This window comes from Hipposideros armiger, unplaced genomic scaffold, assembly GCF_001890085.2.
Source record: "Hipposideros armiger isolate ML-2016 unplaced genomic scaffold, ASM189008v1 scaffold_248, whole genome shotgun sequence".
In the NCBI taxonomy this organism is placed as follows: domain Eukaryota; kingdom Metazoa; phylum Chordata; class Mammalia; order Chiroptera; family Hipposideridae; genus Hipposideros; species Hipposideros armiger.
In genome coordinates this window covers 989,072-1,008,744 of record NW_017731598.1, presented here as the reverse complement: position 1 = coordinate 1,008,744, position 19,673 = coordinate 989,072, and the positions used below count along the sequence as shown (strand labels likewise).

The 19,673-nt window shown below is 35.0% G+C and overlaps 1 protein-coding gene across 6 annotated transcripts in view; it reads left to right on the top strand.

Annotated features, from left to right (window-relative positions):
• The window catches only part of FOXN2 (forkhead box N2), a 51,798-nt gene that overhangs the window by 9,818 nt on the left and 22,307 nt on the right, over positions 1 to 19,673 (top strand). For 4 of the 6 annotated variants that reach the window (XM_019655890.1, XM_019655884.1, XM_019655887.1 and 1 more), the window contains exon 2: positions 18,770 to 19,320. In XM_019655890.1, coding sequence (XP_019511435.1) covers positions 18,784 to 19,320 — 537 coding nt within the window. In that variant the 5' untranslated portion in view covers positions 18,770 to 18,783. Of the gene's footprint in view, positions 1 to 11,508; positions 11,641 to 18,769; positions 19,321 to 19,673 lie in introns of those variants that run through there. The other 2 variants (XM_019655885.1, XM_019655886.1) reach the window with 2 other exon arrangements.

Sequence of the window (19,673 nt, the reverse complement as noted above, 5' to 3'; positions counted from 1 at the left end):
CTGCTTCAGTTCTACTCTGGCACTTCTATCTAGAGCTCTCATTCCTTCATCTTGTTTGTCTCTATCCTGCTCAATTTTATTTCCATTTTTAGTATTTTGTCTTAAGTATAAGTTCTATCTTGGAAGAGAGCCCCAAGTGTCAGTCTCAAGAGTTCTAAGGGACTAGACTGCCCCGGTGTCTGTAGTTCTCACTGTGGACCCCTTGCTGTCACCCACTATTGCAGTAGTTTCAGCTTCTGCTCACAAATTGTGTCTCATTGGTTTCCAGAATACCTGTTGGTGATTTTGTGCTTCTGTTCTCAAGTCCCTCGGACACTTCATTGCTTCATTTTGCTTTCTTTCACTTGGACACTTATAGAAAATAAGTCTGTCTGTGACTGTTGGTGGTTTGTTTCAGTCCTTTGTAGTTTGGGGTTTGTGGGGAGAATTTGTGAAGTAGTTTTGTTGTAAATGTTACTTCATGGATTTTAGGGGTTGCTCTCTAGTTGCTCTGTTTTCATGTGAAGATTCGTGAGGAACCAAAAATTTTCTGCCATCGCAGCTGCCATCTTCCCATAATCCTCTACCTGATGATTTTAATTTGGGGCGTGGCCATATCTTTTTTTCCTAACATCTTGGCAAAAACCTTTCATTTCTTCTGGTATTACTGCTGCTGAAGGGTGTCCACTGATTTTACATGTCACAAAGCTCTGAAACTGTTGTTTTGCCTTGATTATTTCTTCTTAGTTGAGAGAGCGTTTAAGAATCTATTAAAGATCCTTTAGAAAATTGTGAAAGGGTCATGGGATTATCTTTCTGTTGCAAATATGTGTTAGTTGCTTTGATATTTAATGTTTTAGCTCTTTCCAGTATTTAACAGTTAACCTTCATTATGTACACCTAGGACCATTCTTTTTTTTTTTTTTTTTTATTGGGGAATTGGGGGGATGGGAACAGTGCTGGGGAGTTGGGGGAAGGGGAACAGACAAGTTGCTGTCGTTTTGTTCTTCAATCTAGTTGTGGAGGATGTTGCTTCACTGGCCCAAGTTGGCACCATCATTGCACTCTTCTCTGGCGAGGCAGATCAGTCGCCGGCTTCTGGACGGCCGCTCACTGCGGCTGCTGGCCGCTCACGCTGGCTGCTGGCCACACACGGTAGCCCATGGCAATCCACTGCCACAGGGACTGCAGCCCACGCCGTCGCCGGCGACTCATGGCAGCCCAGCTCCAGGTTGAGCTGTTGTTCAGCATCTCAGCTGCGGAGGGCAGTGTCACTGGCCCTCATATGTGGGATCCGAACCGGGGCCCTCTGGCATCCCAAGCGAGTTCTTAACCATCGCGCCACTCGGCCGGCCCGGACCATTCTTAAATTATGAGAAAGAATTGGGTTTAACAGCTTACTATTGATTGTTTAGAGTTTTGAGAATTTAGTTGTTGATTTTCCTTATATAGAGATAATTAGCAATACAAAATAATTAGAAAGCTTAATGGGGAATTTTCTTGATGTTTAGAAGAATGAAAAGATTTACATAATTTGTATAAGGTGAAGGTACTCACTTAACAAATATCAAATGCTTACTATGTGTTAGGAATCAGGTGCATGTAAGCAAATAATTGTGGTGTGAGACATACCCGTCTAGATGTAGATTCAAGAGTACTGTGGGAACAGAGAATAGGAACTAATTTTTTCCATGTACTGGGATTGGGTGGGTGGGTTTTACAGTCATAATGGCAGTTTATTAATGCTGTATCTATTACCTTCAATAAACTTACCTCTATTTGTTTTTGTAAACTTTTCCATTAGCAGTACTTCATACAAATTGATTTACTGTCGACTTCCTTCAATTATTACTTCAAAATAGCATATTAGTCAGATGAAATTAAAATACTTAATGTTTAACGTTTTCTTTTATGGTAATATTATTTTCCAAATACGTAAGTGGAAAAATGAAATTTAGGAAGTGAAAAAATCACAAAGCAAAATGGAAAACATAGTATCTAGCATAGTATTTTTTACTTGAATGCTAATTGCTAGTAAATATTTTTTTTTATTTAAACAGGTTTTTCAAGTACGGAAACACAAGGTTACATGTACTCTTTTTTTTCTTTTTAAGATTTAATTGGGGGAGGGGAACAGACAAGTTGCTGTCCTTTTGTTCTTCAGTCTAGTTGTGGAGGACGTCGCTTAACTGGCCCATGTTGGTATTATCATTGCGCTCTTCCCGGGTGAGGCAGATCAGTCGCCAGCCTCTGGATGGCCACTCACAGCGGCTCCTGGCAGCTCACACTGGCTGCTGGCTGCTCACGCTGGCTGCTGACCACACACGGTAGCTTATGGCAGCCTGCTGCAGCAGGGGCTGCAACCTACACCATCACCAGCGACTCATGGGCATCCCAGCTCCAGGTTGAGCTGTAGAGGGCAGTGTCACTGGTCCTCATGTGGGATCCTAACCGGGGTCCTGCTGCACAGAGCTGGCGTCCCAAGGCAGCTTTTAACCAACGTGCCACTCGGCCAGCCCAGCTAGTAAATATTTTTTAAATAAATATTATATCTCACCCTTCAAGTTTTTGTTCCATGTAGCATGATAAAAATATCTCCTTGGTTTAGTTGAAGAAAACTTGAATGCTCTGGTATAATTTTCCCTTTGCATTTTTAATCTTGTTGGCAGCAAATTAGAGCCAGGTTGTATTTGCTGGAAGTACTCTGCTTAGAGCTGTTGTGTCCATTGTTTTCGACTGTCCTTCTCTGGCTTTTTTATTTAGTCTGGATTAAGTACTTTATAAATTATAGATCTTTAGTGTTTATAAAGTAATTTCATTTGTATTGTATCTTTTGAGCTATTGAGACATAAAACTACAGTAAAAAGAAGACATGTTAAATGCAATTGGAACATAGTAGGAGAGAAAACAATCTCTAAAAGAGGTTTGGGTGGGAATTACATAGAGGAGTTGTCATTAAATTAAGCCTTAAATATTAGGGTTTTGGCTGAATTGTAGCAGGAAATACAGACAATCCAGATGCTAGAATAGCAGGATCAAGCACATAAGTAGAGAAATGCACAAGAAGTATTTGAACAGGATTAGTCTAGTTTGGACTAACTTCAAGTAGAGGAGCATTAGCTTGAGGACATTGATATTGAGTCAGATTTATCGATAGTAGGTAGTATGTGCTTTTTCTCAGTTTTTGTTTTGTACTTATGAAGCAATGTAGGCAGGATGGCAGCTACCATGTGAGTGTGAGCTCTGGAGCCAGGCTCCCTGAGCTTGTATCCCAGCTGTGCCACTTCAAGGTTTGTGATATTGAGCATACTGTTTAATCTCTCTTTATCATTTCCTACATAGAAAATGGACACTAATAATAGCAGCTACCTGGTAGGGTTTTTATGATGGCTAAAGGAGTTAATATTAGTGAAGTAACAAATAAGCGAAGCACTTAAGACGATATCTGATATCAGTAAATATTCAATGTATTTTTTAATGTAAGAAAGTACTGGTTCTCACATTTACATTAATTATGTATATATAATTTATACACTCACACTCAGACATGTAGGAAATCTACATATAGATAGGAAATGTAGGTCTTACCACATATGTATTTACAGGAAAACTAGTATTGAGTTTCAGTTTTTAATAGCAGTTAGGTTATTGTAGAATGAAAGTCCAACCATCTCATTTTATAGATGTCGAAGTTCTGGAGTAGCACAGCTAGAACCAAGGTCTGTCAGACAACAAATATTTGAGCAGTAAACCAGACAACCAACTCTGCCCTCATAAAACTTTTTAGTCAGTTAGGAAAGATGTATTAAACCATCCAAGGTGTGATAAATGTTATCAAAAAATACAAGATATTATGGAAAAATATAATTTGGGGTCTTCTCTTATGTGGTATGTTAGAAAAGGTTTCCCTTAAGATTTTTAAAGCTCAGATGTGAAGGATAAATAGTTAGCCAGGGCTAGGTGAAATGAAGGGTTAGTTTCAGGCAAAGGGAGTACCATTTGTAAAGGCCCTGAGGGAGGAGAAAGCATGGCCTATTCAAAAATCTAAAGAAGAGAAAGAACAAGGGAAAGAGTGGCTAAAGATGTGGCCAGAGAGGTTACACAGGGGCTAAATTATACAGGGTCTTGTATCCAATGTAAGAAATTTGGACCTTGACCTAAGGGCCCCCTTGATGGATTGAGCAAGAAAGGGACTTCGTCAGAGTTGCATTTTATAGGATTACTGTAGTTATATTTTCGAGAACAGATTAAGAGAGGATCAGGTGTAGATGCAGGGAAACTAGTATAGGAAGGTATTGTCAGAGCCACTGTGTTATGTTTGTGCAGAACACAACCATAGGGGGTACCATTCATGTAGACTACAATTGTTGAGGTCTAGGTGAGAGATGATGTTGACCTAGACAATAGTATAACCATGGAGATGGAGGGAGATGGGCAGGTTTCACATATAACTACTCCAAAATCTTATCTCTGGACCAGACCTCTCTCCTGAACTTTAGATCACATGTATCCCAAATGTCCACTTGACTTGACTATCTCACAAGCATCTCAAACTCTACAGGTCAAAACAAACAAAAAAAACTGTGACAAATATTGATCTACCTCCAAGAAGAAAAACAGCCATTTTCTCTTTCACTATTCTTTATGTTATCAAGTGGTACTAACCTCTACTCTGTTGCTAATTCTGTCTCCTAGTAATGTCTACTAGGATTGCTTAGTTGTATGTAGCTGCAGTTGATATGGCTATTATAGTTTAGGTTATATTCCATGTAAGTTTATTTAGAAACTCGAATATTTATTAGGGCAAATGTTACTTTCTAAAGTGCTCTGGAGATCATCTTTTTAATAACAAATGTCTTTAATAACTTTTAGCATAAATATATTTTATTTCAGTAAATGCACATGTAGGGTTAGTTTATCTTATTTAAAATGGACTTAATTCTGTGTTAAATTAATCATACTTTTGTGTTGTTTTTAGAATTACATATAAAATCAGTATGTTAAATCAACTGATACAGTTTTACTATAGTAAGCTTTACTATCCCTTTCCAAATTTGACAGCAGGGGCTATAAGTAAGATATTGTTTTATACCTTAATTAAATGTATTTCTGATCATGTGTTTTGAAAAGATACTTATTTTCATTGGAACAGTTTAATTGACTGTAAGAGATTCACTCCTTGGCTGAATAATTATGACTTATAGTTAAGGCATTGAAAATCATATTACACATAAATAAATTCTGATGACAAAGAATACCATCTGTTTGTATTCAAATGCCAACCAAATTTACCTTTGTACTTGGGGACATTAGATCTGTTGACTTTCGGCTTTCAAGTGCAGTGGCTGTCAAGAAAGTGCTGGTTGGCTCACCAGTCACTGTATGGTTTGTAGTACAGGTGATATTACTTCTAATTGTAGATGGTAAGGGTACTTTCCTCCATTAGTGATTTTTTATTTTTTTATTTTTTTTAATTTCTGTGTTGTCAGTTTTTTTAGCCTTTAACATATTTTTGTTTGGACACTGCATTGGTTGCAGTCCTAAAGGCTGAGAAAATGGGTTTTCTAAGCTAGATTTACTCTGTAGTGCTTCTTTTCTATCATTATATTTAATAACATGTAAGGTAAATTAGTGCTATATTTTAGATACTAATAGAAGTTTACAAGTTACTTTGTCATCAGTGTTTTTTTTTTAAACATTTGTTAGAAAAACCATTTTCCTTTTTAGAGAAAATAATTTTAGAGAAAATAATTTTCACTGAATGTAGATCTTTTGTGGACTGCTCTTTTAAATCAGTATTTCTCTGTGAAAAGCAGGGTAAAGAGAAGTATTTGGTATTTATATGGAAAATATCAGGCTTGATTAGAAGCAAATATGTTTCAATTTTTTACTTGTAAAGCTATTGCTTTCATTTTAACTTCCCCAAGAAACTGATGAACAATTTAGACTGTTTTTTTTTTTTTTGAGACATGTATAGGGGAACTCTATAAATACTGTATATAAATAGTACAAAATTATTTAGATACTAGTGGCATTTAAACCATAATTTATACAGTGTATCTGGGCAAGTTAGGGTAGGAGAAAAGTGGATTCAGTGGAAGGTTACGCAACAGAATTTTTTCCCTACTCAATTTTATTTTTTTTATATTTTTATTTTTTTTTTTTACTCCTATTTGAAAAACAGTTTCCCTATGAGACAAATCTTTGACCCTTTTGTATTCTGTTCCCTACCCCCCTTTCTTGACTGGAAAATGCAGCTGCACACATTTTTTGTTTAGAGACAATGGATCACATGCTGTGTCACCTAAAACTATGACCAAGAGGCAGTTTTATCCCTAAGAGACCATAATGCTTCAGTTGTCCTGGATACATGACATCATGTAGCATTATAATCAAACATACGTCTTTTTGCAATACATTTGGGATTTGAATCTATCCTCTAATCTCAGTATTGGATTTTATGGGATGGACAGTTTATAATTGAGAATCTTAATCAAAACAAGGAATATATTGTTAATTCAATAGAAAAGGTTGTGAGTTCCTTTTATGCCTGTCTTTTTTTTTTTTACTAAGGGTTACTAAAGTTATCAGATATTTTGAGTTAATAGAATACCTTTAAAGTTTTGTTAGGTTTATTACACAATGCTTTGCAAATACTATATGCTCAATAAATGTTACACTTTATTTTTGCTACAAATGTGGTAAATTAACAAGAAGAAAATTGTTTTCCTTTTTAAAAAATGAATAATTCAAGATTTAGAAAATAATTAGTATCTGTAATACTGAAATATTTTATGTTGAACTTATATAATAAGCTTATTATACTGTTGAATAAATCTATTGGGTAGTCGGAAAAGTCATGATGCATTTTTGCAATGAAAAACATAGAAAAAATACGTCATGACTTTTCCGACAATCCAATAGGAAATACAATATAATGCAGTGGCGCCCAGTCCTGAGAAATGATACCTTATTTATAGTTAGTTAATAAAAATGGTTCATTCCTAAGGAGATTGGAGGTAAGGAAAGGAGAGGGAAATTGAATGAAAATTTCTTTTATTATGTAACGTATCTTAATCAGAGATAAAGCTTAAATTATTACTAAAGAACTGAGGTAATTGCCAGGCAATTCTAATAAAATGCACAAACGTTTGGATTTTTATGCTATGCCATAGCTCTGTCATAGATATTTTTTATATGAAAAATATTGTTTATTGATCTGAACTAAGTGAATGACTTGGGTGTTCCCCTTTACCAGAATTGCCTTAACCAAAGTCAAATGGTTTTTAATATTGGTTAATTTAAAGTGATTGGATGGGAAAGCCACAAATCTGAGATGGTGCTCACTCTCTGGTTGTTCTTTTGACATTTATAAGATTGTTTGATTTACTGATGACATTAAGTTCTTGATGGGAGTTAAAATGATAAGTCAATAAAAATAAAGTTTCCACATGTCTTGAGATCATGTAAAAAGACAGAGTTAGAAATTGTAAATGCATTTAATTAAATATAACCCAAAAAAATCATGATCATTTGTCACATGCTTTAGGAATTCAGATGTTTAAAGTATTTATAATGAGGTTGATTTTAAGTAGGAAGCTAGACTAGTAGGGTGAAAATGGTGAGAAACAATTTTATCTATAGTCAGATGCTGCCATGTAGTTCAAGATTAATCATCCCTTGCTTTAACATGGGAGTAACTACAAGTCTTCAGGGCTTCTTGGTACAATTGCTCAAGTGTTGGTTGCAGCTTCTTTCCAGTTCTGGTAGAACATAACAGATGGCATGGTGCCTTTTCACTCCAGTGTAGTAGAAGCTCTTTAGAAACAGAAAAATTGGTTGTTCTTATTACCCTTTCTGGGTAATGAGGAAATAAATATTCAGTGATTGGTTTGGGGGTGCAAGGAAAAAATAAATTGGAATAAATTTGCTTTCGGATATCAAGAATTGGCAAACATTTTATTTTGATCTGAGTCTTTTTTCAGTGTTATTTATTTCCTAATAAGAATTCTTAGATAATATGATGCATTAAATATAAATTTTTAACAATTAAAAAATTATCTCAAATGATAACAGATTTAGGGCTCTAAGAATTATAATATTGGTAAGATAAAAACAATTAAAATTGAAAAATTTAACAAAGAGATTCAATAATATAATTTGCAAAGCACTTTTTAAAAGTATTAAACACTAATAGAACTGAGTTAATTGCAATTGTTTCTTATTTACTATGGAGCTATATATTACTTACTAAAGTATATGCTAAACAACTTTTTACATTCATAAGAATTGCTGGACTGAGAGTGTTTTTTTGTCATTAAATCTTATGTTCATGAACCCATATTTTTGAAGTATAATAATATCTTGAGAGAGAAAAATTATTTTGAATATTTTAATTTGATAAGAATTCTTTAACAGAACAGTAGATTCTGAATGATTGGATACAAATGAATGTAACTATATATGTAGATATTTATATTCCTATCCTGTTATAATTATAGCATTATATTTGCCACTGTCCTTTCTTTTTGTTATTGAAAATGTCATTACTAGTGAAAACTCATGATTTTTTATTTCAGACAGTAGTTATTTTCTTTATTTTTTATAAATGTGTGTGTGTGTGTGTGTGTGTGTGTGTGTGTGTGTGTGTGTAAAAGAATGCTAGTATCAGGCAGCGCTGTTAGTAAAGGAACTTAGACTTTGGAAGGCTATTAAATAAAATACTAAAAAAGTTCTAAAAGTTTATATGGTTTAAGTTCTTTTATATTATTTAAACTAGAAAGATTTTGAAGGGTTCTGTCTTGTAGCATGATTGGTAAAATACTGACATAACCTAACAAAGTGCGTGGACACAAATAGAATAAGGAAGTGAAAGTAGCATTATAAAGAAAATGATGAAACTGTTATTGCAGCACTCTTCTGAGGCCTAATTTCAGTTGGCTGCCTTGCCAGTTGGGTGTCATTGGTCATGAGGGAGACCCATCCTTAATACTAGAATTTTTTTTTTTTAATTTCCAAAATTTGAAACAAAGTATTGTGATTGATTTTTGTACCCTAATTTTTGTATTTGAAAGATACAACATTTATAAATCTATTACTTGAGGAAGAAAGCTAGTAATAATTTTAAAAATTAATAACAATAATAATTACTATCTCCATAGCTAGTATTTACTGTATACTTACTCTCTACCTCTTAAGTACTCTAATTTTATTTTCATTTAATTTGTGCTAACAATCTTATAAAAGTAGGCACTATTAGAATTATAAATTGATAGGTCTTATTGCCTACTGAGTATTAGAGCTGGGATTTGAACCTAGGCAATATGTCTTTACAGCTTATGCTCTTAACCCTGTGCTTCACTGCCTCCAGATGTGATTATACCAAGAAAAATGATTTAGATTTTATTTTTATGATTTTTATATGAATTGCTTACCCTTCACAATTTCAAATATACTGCCCCCTCAAGTTTCTGTTTAATATCTCCTACGTGTTACATATATTCCTTTCTCAAGGAAGAAGCCTTTCATTTTACAGATTTATACTATTTTACCCTAGAATCTAACAACTATGACAATAGAACCATGAGTGTAGTAGGAGTAAGAGGTTTCTCCTTGAAGCTCTTAGGAAAGAACCAGGAGAGGTTTTTCTGAATAGTATATTTCTTCTTTTTCTCTACCTTTTATCCACATTGCTGGCTGTAGAGATTGTAATCATAATCCAATTTGGCTAATACATTGGCTTTGGAATGTATTTTAAATTCCTACATACATTTAGGTACTTTTGACATTTTAGAATTCATAATACATGTACTTATCAGGAGCTTACTTATTCTGTATCGTCTATTAAACCACAAATAGACAAAAAGAGACTCCTAAGTAGTTGAGGGAAAAAATTACAAAGTTTATGCATTAATTTCATGCGCCTTAAGGTGAGCTCCTTACTCTTATCAGATCTTACTTACTATTATTGTATATGAAATTTATCTGGCTTTCCAGTCTATATCAAATAATGGTCATATAATTCTATCCCCATGGTTTAAAGATCCAAAATGCTCTGAAAAACAAAAGTTTTCTTTTAACCCATTTAGTGGCAAATCATGATGTGAACTGATATGACTATTATGGTACCCTTTCAGTGTGAATACTCATTTTGCTTCCGAAATATTAACATGTTTATTATGGGGTGCTGCCTGAGACTTCATTGATGTGCCATGTAATATAATATTTTCATTGTAGCTCCTTTTTAAAATTTAAAATATTCTGAATTCTGAAATGTATCTGCCTTCAAGGGTTTTAGATAAGGGATAATACACTTGTATAATCAGGTATAGTGACTACAATACCAATGAGGACTAGGACATAGAACTAAGCAGATTAATTCAGTAACTCAAGCAAAGCAGTGTGAGGCCTTTAGTGTGGAGCAGTATTTCTCAAGTTGAATAATATATGGATTGCTTCTAAAGAAAAAAAAATTGTAGATCCCATTTTGAGAGTTACCGACTAGTTCCTTGGGTAGTTTTATTTAAGTCTTTTCATTTTTCTCTTTGAAAATGGTAAGATACATTTTTATACTGTTATTAAATGAAAGGACAAAATGAAAATTTATAAAACTTGTGGCCCCCCAAGTATATCCCTGGAACACCCTGATTTGAGAAACACTGATAAAGTGTCAAATAGTTCTATATACTTGAGCAGCCCCTCTAAGTATGATTCTTTATGAAGTCTTTGTTTATAATGATGGACCTAAATCATATTTAAGGGATTAAAATATCTTCACTGTATTTAAAAAGTATGGTTTTTGAAAGGGATGAGAACAGTCACCCTATTTTTTAAAAATCTGCACCGAGTTTTTGATAATCACCTTCAACCTCCAGGGAAATGTTCTCTACGTAACTCCAGTTGGGAATCACTCTCATAATGAGCAACTTTTACTGATAGAAAAAAGTCAATTCCTCAAGAGTGCTGAGGCAGGGCTGGCCAAGTGACGCGTTGGTTAAGAGTTGACTTGGGAGCGCCAGCTCTGAGCAGCACGGCTCTGGTTCAAATCCCACGTGAGGGCCAGTGACGCTGTGCCCTCTACAGCTAAGATGATGAACAACAGCTCGACCTGGAGATGGGCTGCCGTGAGTCGCACGGCGAAGGTGTAGGCTGCAGTGGGGCTTCAGCGTGGCTACAGTGGGCTGTCTTAAGCTACCGTGAGTGGCCGGCAGCTGGTGTGTGCTGCCGTGAGCTGCCATCCAGTGGCCGGCAACCTATCTGCCTCAGCCGGGAAGAGCACAATGATAATACCAACATGGGCCAGTGAAGTGACATCCTCCACAACTAGACTGAAGAACAAAAGGACAGCAACTTGTCTGTTCCCCTTCCCCAATTCCCCAACACTGTTCCCCTCCCCCAATTCCTCAATAAAATCTTTAAAAAAAAGAGAGTGTTGAGGCAGAAGAAACTTAAGAAACAATGCTCTAAGGTACAGGATAATGTATGTTAGAGATATTGCGGTCAGAAACTAATGTAAACATTTGTTTCCAGCAGCATGGTGAGCTAAATACCTGGACCTACATTTCTGCTGAAAATAACCTAAAATGCTGGATATAATGCATCAGTGCTCTGGCACAAAATTAAAGAATATTTAGACTCAACACTAATTGGAAACCTAGTGAGGTAAGCTGAGTGTTGAAGCTGGCTATTGCCTTGAGGAGATTTACCAAATCAAGTAAGCTTCTGTTTTCATGGCCTTGTGGGGCTCAGGGATCAGGAAGCAAAGTCCAGACACAGCCAAGGTATAACGTCAAGCAGGAAGTAGTCTTCCCCGTTAATTTGGAATTCCATAGGGCCTGTACCTTCTAGGTGTAAGAGTGATCTCGAAATTCTTTCCCTTAGTTCCCCAAGTGTAACAAAGAAAATTATCTTTCTAGAAATATTTCTGCTAACGGGAAAAATAAAATCTCTACTGAAAATTTATTACCACAAACTAGCACTCACACTGGTTTGCAGCCTGAATTCACACTAAATCTCAAGCTAAAAATTTAAAATGATCCTGGATTTTACTCCCAGGAGCCTGACAGAAGAAACACAAATCATCATCATCAAATAATTCCCATTGGTCAAGTTCTAATGAAAATGATTATTAACTTGTAATAAAAATTTATAAACCATCTAGGGAAACAGCACAATATAAAAGAATCAGTAGCATCAGACCTGAATATAGTTCACAACTTGAATTATCAGATGTAAAATCTAAAATATATTTAATATGTTCAGTGAATGCTTAAAAATGAGGAAAAGAGGAAACACTGAAAAGAATCAGACGTTCTAAAAATGAAAACATGCCATAATTGAAATTAAAATTCAAGGGATAGATAAAAGCAAATAGACCCCATTGAAGAAAAATTGATAAAATGAAAGATAATTCTGAAGAAATCCAGAATGTAACACAGACATCAAAATGGAAAATATAAAAGGTTAATAAAAGGGAAAATTTAAAGAGAAAACACAGAACACCTTCAAAGGACTGTCAGGTTTCAATAATAGTGGATGTAGAGGACCATGAAATGATCTACTCAGTGAAAATAAATCTAACAACTATGAGTTATTGTAGTTCAAGCTAGAATTCTATAGCTAGCAAAAAATATCTTTAAAGAACAATGGCTAAATAAACACATGCTCAGAGAAATAAAATCTGAAAGTTTACCAGCAGACCACTCTTTAAGTAGAAGGAAAATAATGGTCATAGAAAGTCTGAGCTTCAGGAGGAATGATGATCAAAGAGAGTGGTGAGTGGTTGTAACATTTTCTGTTTAGAAATTTTTCTTAGTTATTTTGGGCAACACCTCTAATACTGTATAATGCGACGTTTTATGTTTTAGATAATACTGAAAATTATTTGCCTTAGTTTCCCTTCTCATTTAGCCTCCGTCAAACATTTCCTCTCACACCTGTGTTAATACCAACCTAAGCAAAAGTGCTCTCTTACCTTTTGGGAAGTCATCTAAGAATTCCAATATGGAATTTTCTTTTTCTTGTCCTAGTGTATTATAGAATATCACAAATATTGAATATGATTGCAGACACCTTTGAAAAATGCACGAGCTGCATAGCTGTGAAAAAAATGGTACCTTTCAATCCTGAGCTCTCCTCAAGATACTGCCATAGCTGTTATACAGTGAAGCTCTGGACAGGTTCCAGAGTGATTGTACTGGGTTTATTTGAACTCCATTTTTAAAATTCTTCTGTGAGAAGAAACTTTTTTTCTGAAATGTAGAAGATTTGGAGTCTTAACACAAATGTGTACTTTGCTAAATTGTCTTGTGCATTTACTACCTTTTTTTGGGTACAACGTCTTAGTTTTAGAAGTTGGTTTATTACTGGATATATTCATAACTTGGGTTATGCTTGTTATACTCCTAATAAGTTAGAGTATGTTTTTCAAATCTGTCATATTCTCTTGGCCTTAAATGCTTATTTTGAGTGACATTTATTATGTGTAACAATTATATGTGGTTTGTTAAAGTATTTTTCTTAAAAGAGTAATAAAAGGAAATATTACATCTCTAGTCCAGATTTTCTTTACTTGTTTTGTTTTATGAAGCAAATTTCCATGCACGTTTTTAATGATCTGCCTGCCACTAAATGGTTTCAATTCATTTTAAGAAGTAGTTTCTCATAAAACTAGAATTCTCCAAATAAATAAAATTAAAAGTTTTCTTGATTTTGGTGTGACATATACAGAACTTTCTGTTGTATTACATATTGTATATTTCTGAAAATACTACAGTTGTGCACAGCTTATGGGTCAACTCATCCAAAACACATGAAGCTTTATAACCAGACACTAACAAAAATAAATCTTACAAGAATACTAGAATATTTTATAAGCTCGATTAAATTTCTTACAAAATAAAAAGTGCTACAGTCAATTAAAAAAAAAAAGGTGAAGGTAGTCTGATGGAAGTGTGTGCTAGGAATGGTTGAAGATACAGGGTTATAGAGACCAGAATAAAATGCATAAAGAATGTGAAAGCTCATTAAGCACTTCCAGGAAAATGCATATGGCCAAGCTGTGCCAAGAGGAAGAACATGGGTTGAATGAGAATTGTGTACAGTACAGTACTGTATTTTCATCAGCTTGCTGCTTTCCACTGTTAGCCTATCCTGGGTTCAGCTGTTGTATTTAGTTGTGCAAAAACATAGGCTGGGAAAAATCATGTACAAATCAATGTGATTTTCACATTGTACTAAAACCATTCCCTTATTTACTAGTGAGCTAATTCGTGTAATAGAAAAGCGTGGTAACAGAATAGGCTGTACTAAAAATATAAGAGGTGGCTTCTGGTTTTGACGAGGCCTTTGATAAGTCCGTGACCTTTTTGTGATTTGATTTTTTGTGAAAGTAAATACTATAACTAAAAATAATCTAGCACAACCTTTTCCCCTTGAGTTTGTTTTAATTTTAAACTATAAAAATAATAAAACAGAAGAACAAAGAAAAAAATTACCAAGTTACTAATATAAACCACTGTTAGCTTTTTGAATATTTTCTACCTTTTTTTTTACCTGTTCTTAATAAGCTTTTTTGTTTACTTCACAGTCTTCAAGTCATTTTTAATGACTGCTAAATATTAGATTGAATAGAAATACTTTAGTTTACTTAACTATTTCTCTATAATGTGATATGTAAGTTGTTTATAGTTTTCTATTATCTTTCATAATTCTTGGATGAACATCTTGTGTTTGTGTGTGTGTGTTGTATAAAAAAGAGGGAGAAAGAGAAGAGAATCTTTTTCCCTACATAGGATCACTTCACTGTAGTGACTCATAAGTAGAATTATTGGATCAAAGAATATGACAGGTTTTTTTTGTTTGTTTGTTTTTTAAAGATTTTTATTGGGAAATTGGGGGATGGGAACAGCGCTAGGGAATTGGGGGAAGGGGAACAGACAAGTTGCTGTCCTTTTGTTCTTCAGTCTAGTGGAGGACGTCGCTTCACTGGCCCAAGTTTGCACCATCATTGCGCTCTTCCCAGGTGAGGCAGATCAGTCGCGGGCTTCTGGACGGCCGCTCATGGTGCCTGCTGGCTACACACGGTAGCCCATTGGCAACCCACTGCTGCAGGGGCTGCAGCCCACGCCATCACCAGCAACTCACCGCAGCCCATCTCCAGGTTGAGCTATTGTTCAGCATCTTAGCTGTAGAGGGCAGTGTCACTGGCCCTCATATGTGGGATCCGAACTGGGGCCCTCTGGCGTCCCAAGCCAGCTCTTAACCAATGTGCCACTCGGCTGGCCCAGAATATGACAGTTTTAATGATTCTGGTGCCTAATGCCAGTTAGCTTTCCAAAATGGGCTTAGGTCCTAGCCCCAAACTGTATATCATGTATTTTTTAAACTGTTGCTAATTTGGCCAAAGACATATATTATTTCTATCACTAATGTTTGTGCTAACTACTGTATACCAGGTACTGTGCTACATTATCATAATATTACATTTGTTTGCATTTTTTGTAATCAGTGAAATTAAATATTTTCTAGTATATTTGGTTTCTATTTATATATTTATTTGTGAGAAAATATCATTTGCCTATTGTGGTGGACTTAGTGCTCTAAGTTGGATGGTGTTCTAAAGTATTCTAAAAGGATGGTTTAGAAACAGCTCTTTTCTCTGAAAATACAGTCCCAGTTCAAACCTTACTAAGAGCATGTAAGCCTTTAGTGTCAGTAGTTGATTTTTTAACTTTGCTTGACTGTGTACTTTGTGTAATTTTTGGCATATTTGCTGACATATTGCTTTACATCTTAAAGTGATAAGATTTTATTCTAAACTTGTAATTCAGAGGAATAACATTTGCAACCATCTAAATTAGGTTCTGATGAGACTGTCAATATCTGTTTTAAGTAGTGTTGCTATAATATAAATTCCTTAAGAGATTGAGTATACTTCAGTGGACAAAAAACTTGAATATTGAACTCAGCCTGGCTTATAATTTTGGCTCTAGTTGTTGTTAGCTTTAGAACCTTAGGCAAATGGCTTACTTCACTTCCATTTCCTTATTCATAACAGTGAATTTCAGTTTTCTGATTGTTACCAGTGAGGATGTCTCCTAGCATTAAGGATTTGTTTCTAAAATAAAATAACTTTTTTTTTTTTTAAGATTTTATTGGGGAATTGGGGAAAGGGAACAGCCAAGTTGTTGTCCTTCAGTCTTAGTTGTGGAGGGCGCAGCTAGCTCAGCTCCAAGTCTAGTCACCATCAGGCCGCCCGTCAGCAGCTCAGGGCAGCTCAGCTCGAGGTGCTTTGTTCAATCTTAGTTGTGGGTGGGCTTAGCCCACCATCTTATGCGGGAGTCGAACCCAGCAGCATTGTTGTTAGGAGCACGTGCTCTCACCAGCTGAGCCATTCTGCCACCTCTTGGCAGTTTGGTGGCAGCTAAGCTCAGGCCCAGCTCACTGGCCCATTTGGGAATTGAACCAGCGACCCTGTTTCTCAGAGCTCGCGCTCTTTACCAACTGAGCCACTCTGCCAGCCCTAAAATAACTCTTAAAGGCAGGTAGCACAGCTCTTGGTACAGGGTAGTCATCATATATGTTGATTGTAAGTTCATTTCAGTTTAAAGTAATTATGCTTTGGGTGCTTTAATCATGTCCAACATTTTGTTAGGATTCATTAGGAATACAAAAGTAAAAGACTCTTGCCCCTTGTGTAATTCAACAGTCGGAAAGAAAGGACCATATGTAGAACTAAGTAGTAATGCAGAGTAAGTAGCGATGAAGTATTTTTAAAATCTGTAGTGTCTGTAATATAGTAAAATGTCAGTAAATGTAAGTCATTGTCATTTGGTACTCTAATTTCTATATACGATTGAAGATAAATGGAGATATAGGTGAAAAGGTAAAAGTGGACAATTAGAAATTAGTTATTTCCTTTGGACACAAAGTGCTAAGAGTATTTTTTTTTTAAAAAAAAGAAACAAGACTTTCTTCAACCAATGAATTCTCATCCATCACATTTTTAAAATTATGAGTAGAGAGACTTTGTAAATGAACAATTTGGTCAATTACATAGGATAGGATCTCATCTCTCAAATGCATTGTGTACACATATGTACACGTGCATACTTGTATGTATGTGTGGATTTCATAATTGATTGAAATAGAAACCAAATTTGTTATAGTTTGATCTTTTCATTTTCAGTGTCTTGGTGTGTGAAGTTATAGGTATATGTGAGATGGGAACTAGATATGGAGAAAACAATGACAAAAAAATGGATAGGATTGGTCACATTGGGACTCATAGTGATGTGTGTATACTGTTACCAGGATAATATAGTGGTTAGAGTTTTGGTTCTGAAGTCAGTTTGATTGGCTTTAAATTCTGGTGTTTTCAATTACTAGCTAGGTGACCTCAAACAGGATGTTTAACCTCTCTGAGTCATTTTCCTCATTTGTAAAGTTGGGTTAATAATAGTGTCTACTTTATAGAGTTTAATTGGTGGTTAATTGAGATATAGTATATAGTATTTAGCACAATGGCTGGCCCCCAAATTATTAGCTAATGCTGTTGATAATTAAGTGCCCTGAGACTACATCTACTAGTAGCTACCAGAATTCAGAGAGACTGTTCTATATCAAAATTGACTATTTTTCATGATTCTTGGAGTAACTGCCAGTTATATTCGAAGCAAAATAAAACTTTGGCGGTACTTTTCTTATTTCAATTATATAAGCATAAGTAGATTTAATAGGATAATGGAAAACAAAAGGTTTTTCTCTGAATTCAGAAGTGGGTACCTTTATGAACCAACCACTGAAAATGAATTAAACAGCACATTAGTGCTATCACTTTCCTTTTTGGTCAGTTATTCTCCCATGATAAGTGTTTTGAATTGAAGTGTGTTTAAAAAGCAAAACAAGAGTCATTTGAGAAAATAGAAATAAAGAAGGATAGTTTAGAAACAGAGTTTTTCTCTTTGAAAATATAGTGACAGTTCAAACTTTACTAAGAGAATGTCAGCCTTTCAGTGTCAGTACTTAATGAGATAATATAGAATATAGAGTTAAAAATACTGGAAATTTTTTTAAAATACTGGAATTTACAAAAGAAATTATAGTAAATATAATTTTGCTGATAATGAATTTAGTAAATAAGAAATGTTATCTTTTTGTATGATGGGCTATAAAAATATTAGAAATGTTTTATCTATTATAAATATTTCAGATTTGAGGAAAGGGTTTATTTGGAGTTATTGTTTAAGCAATATTTTAAATTTGGTTATTTTCTATATTGAGTAATATGTTATGACTATTATACTAAAGACATAGATCCCTAAAATGAATAGATTATATAAAGTCTTATAATTCAAAGAAATAGTCTGTTCAATTTTAATAATAATAACCATTGTTAGGCAGTTACTGTGGACTAAGGACTTCAATAAGTATTTAACATACATTGTTTAATTTTGTTCATATCACCCATACATATGATGCTATAATGCTGCATTTTATTTACAGTCATTTCAAATAGTGGGTCGTTGGAAAAGTCATGACGTATTTTTTCATAGAAAAAAATACGTCATGACTTTTCTGAGGACTCAATATATAGTATGAAATAAATTCTCTTCCTTGTATTGTAACCTTTAGTGTCTTTGTTATACAAGTATTGTGCTTAAATATTATGTGGAATAATTGATTGCAAAATTTCTCTTGATTTGGGCATATTTAAATATGTATTTTCTTTTTCCATGAGCCTAAGAATCTTAAGTATTACATTGATTAATAATTATTTCTTGTTTTGCAGAACTGTAAGAATAAATGGGTCCAATAATTGGAATGACTCCAGAAAACAGAGCTGAAACTCCAGGAGCTGAAAAGTTTGCAGGATTAAGCCAGATTTACAAAATGGGAAGCTTGCCTGAAGCTGTTGATGCTGCCAGGCCAAAGGCCACTCTAGTGGACAGTGAGTCAGCAGATGATGAACTCACAAACTTGAACTGGCTTCATGAAAGTACTAATCTTCTAACAAACTTCAGCTTCGGAAGTGAGGGTCTTCCAATTGTTAATCCCTTGTATGACATAGAGGGAGATGATGTGCCATCCTTAGGACCATCTTGCTACCAGAACCCAGAAAAAAAATCAGCAACTTCAAAGCCCCCATACTCCTTTAGTCTTCTCATTTATATGGCTATAGAACACTCTCCAAATAAATGTTTGCCTGTCAAAGAAATTTATAGCTGGATTCTGGACCACTTCCCATATTTTGCTACTGCGCCAACAGGCTGGAAGAATTCTGTTCGACATAATCTGTCCCTGAATAAATGTTTTCAGAAAGTGGAAAGAAGTCATGGCAAGGTCAGTGTTTATGAACATTGCTGTATTTGGGGAAGTGTGGGGAGAGTTAACGTGGAGACCTTAAAATATGGGGGAATCAAAGGAAGATAAGAAACAGCCCCACCTTCCAGTATTCATGCCCTGGTAGAGTTCCCTCCAATACGGAATAAGGGCTGACTTGTGTAGCAAAGAATTTTGTGGAAATTATGGAGTATGCCTTTTGATGCTAGGTCATAAAAAACATGGCTTCCATCTTGGGCCCTTCTATAACTTATGGGAAGCCAGCTGTTATATCCTAAAGACACTTAAGTAGCCCTATGGAGAGGACTATGTGGCAAGGAATAAGGCCTCCTGCCGATAGCCATGTGAGTAAG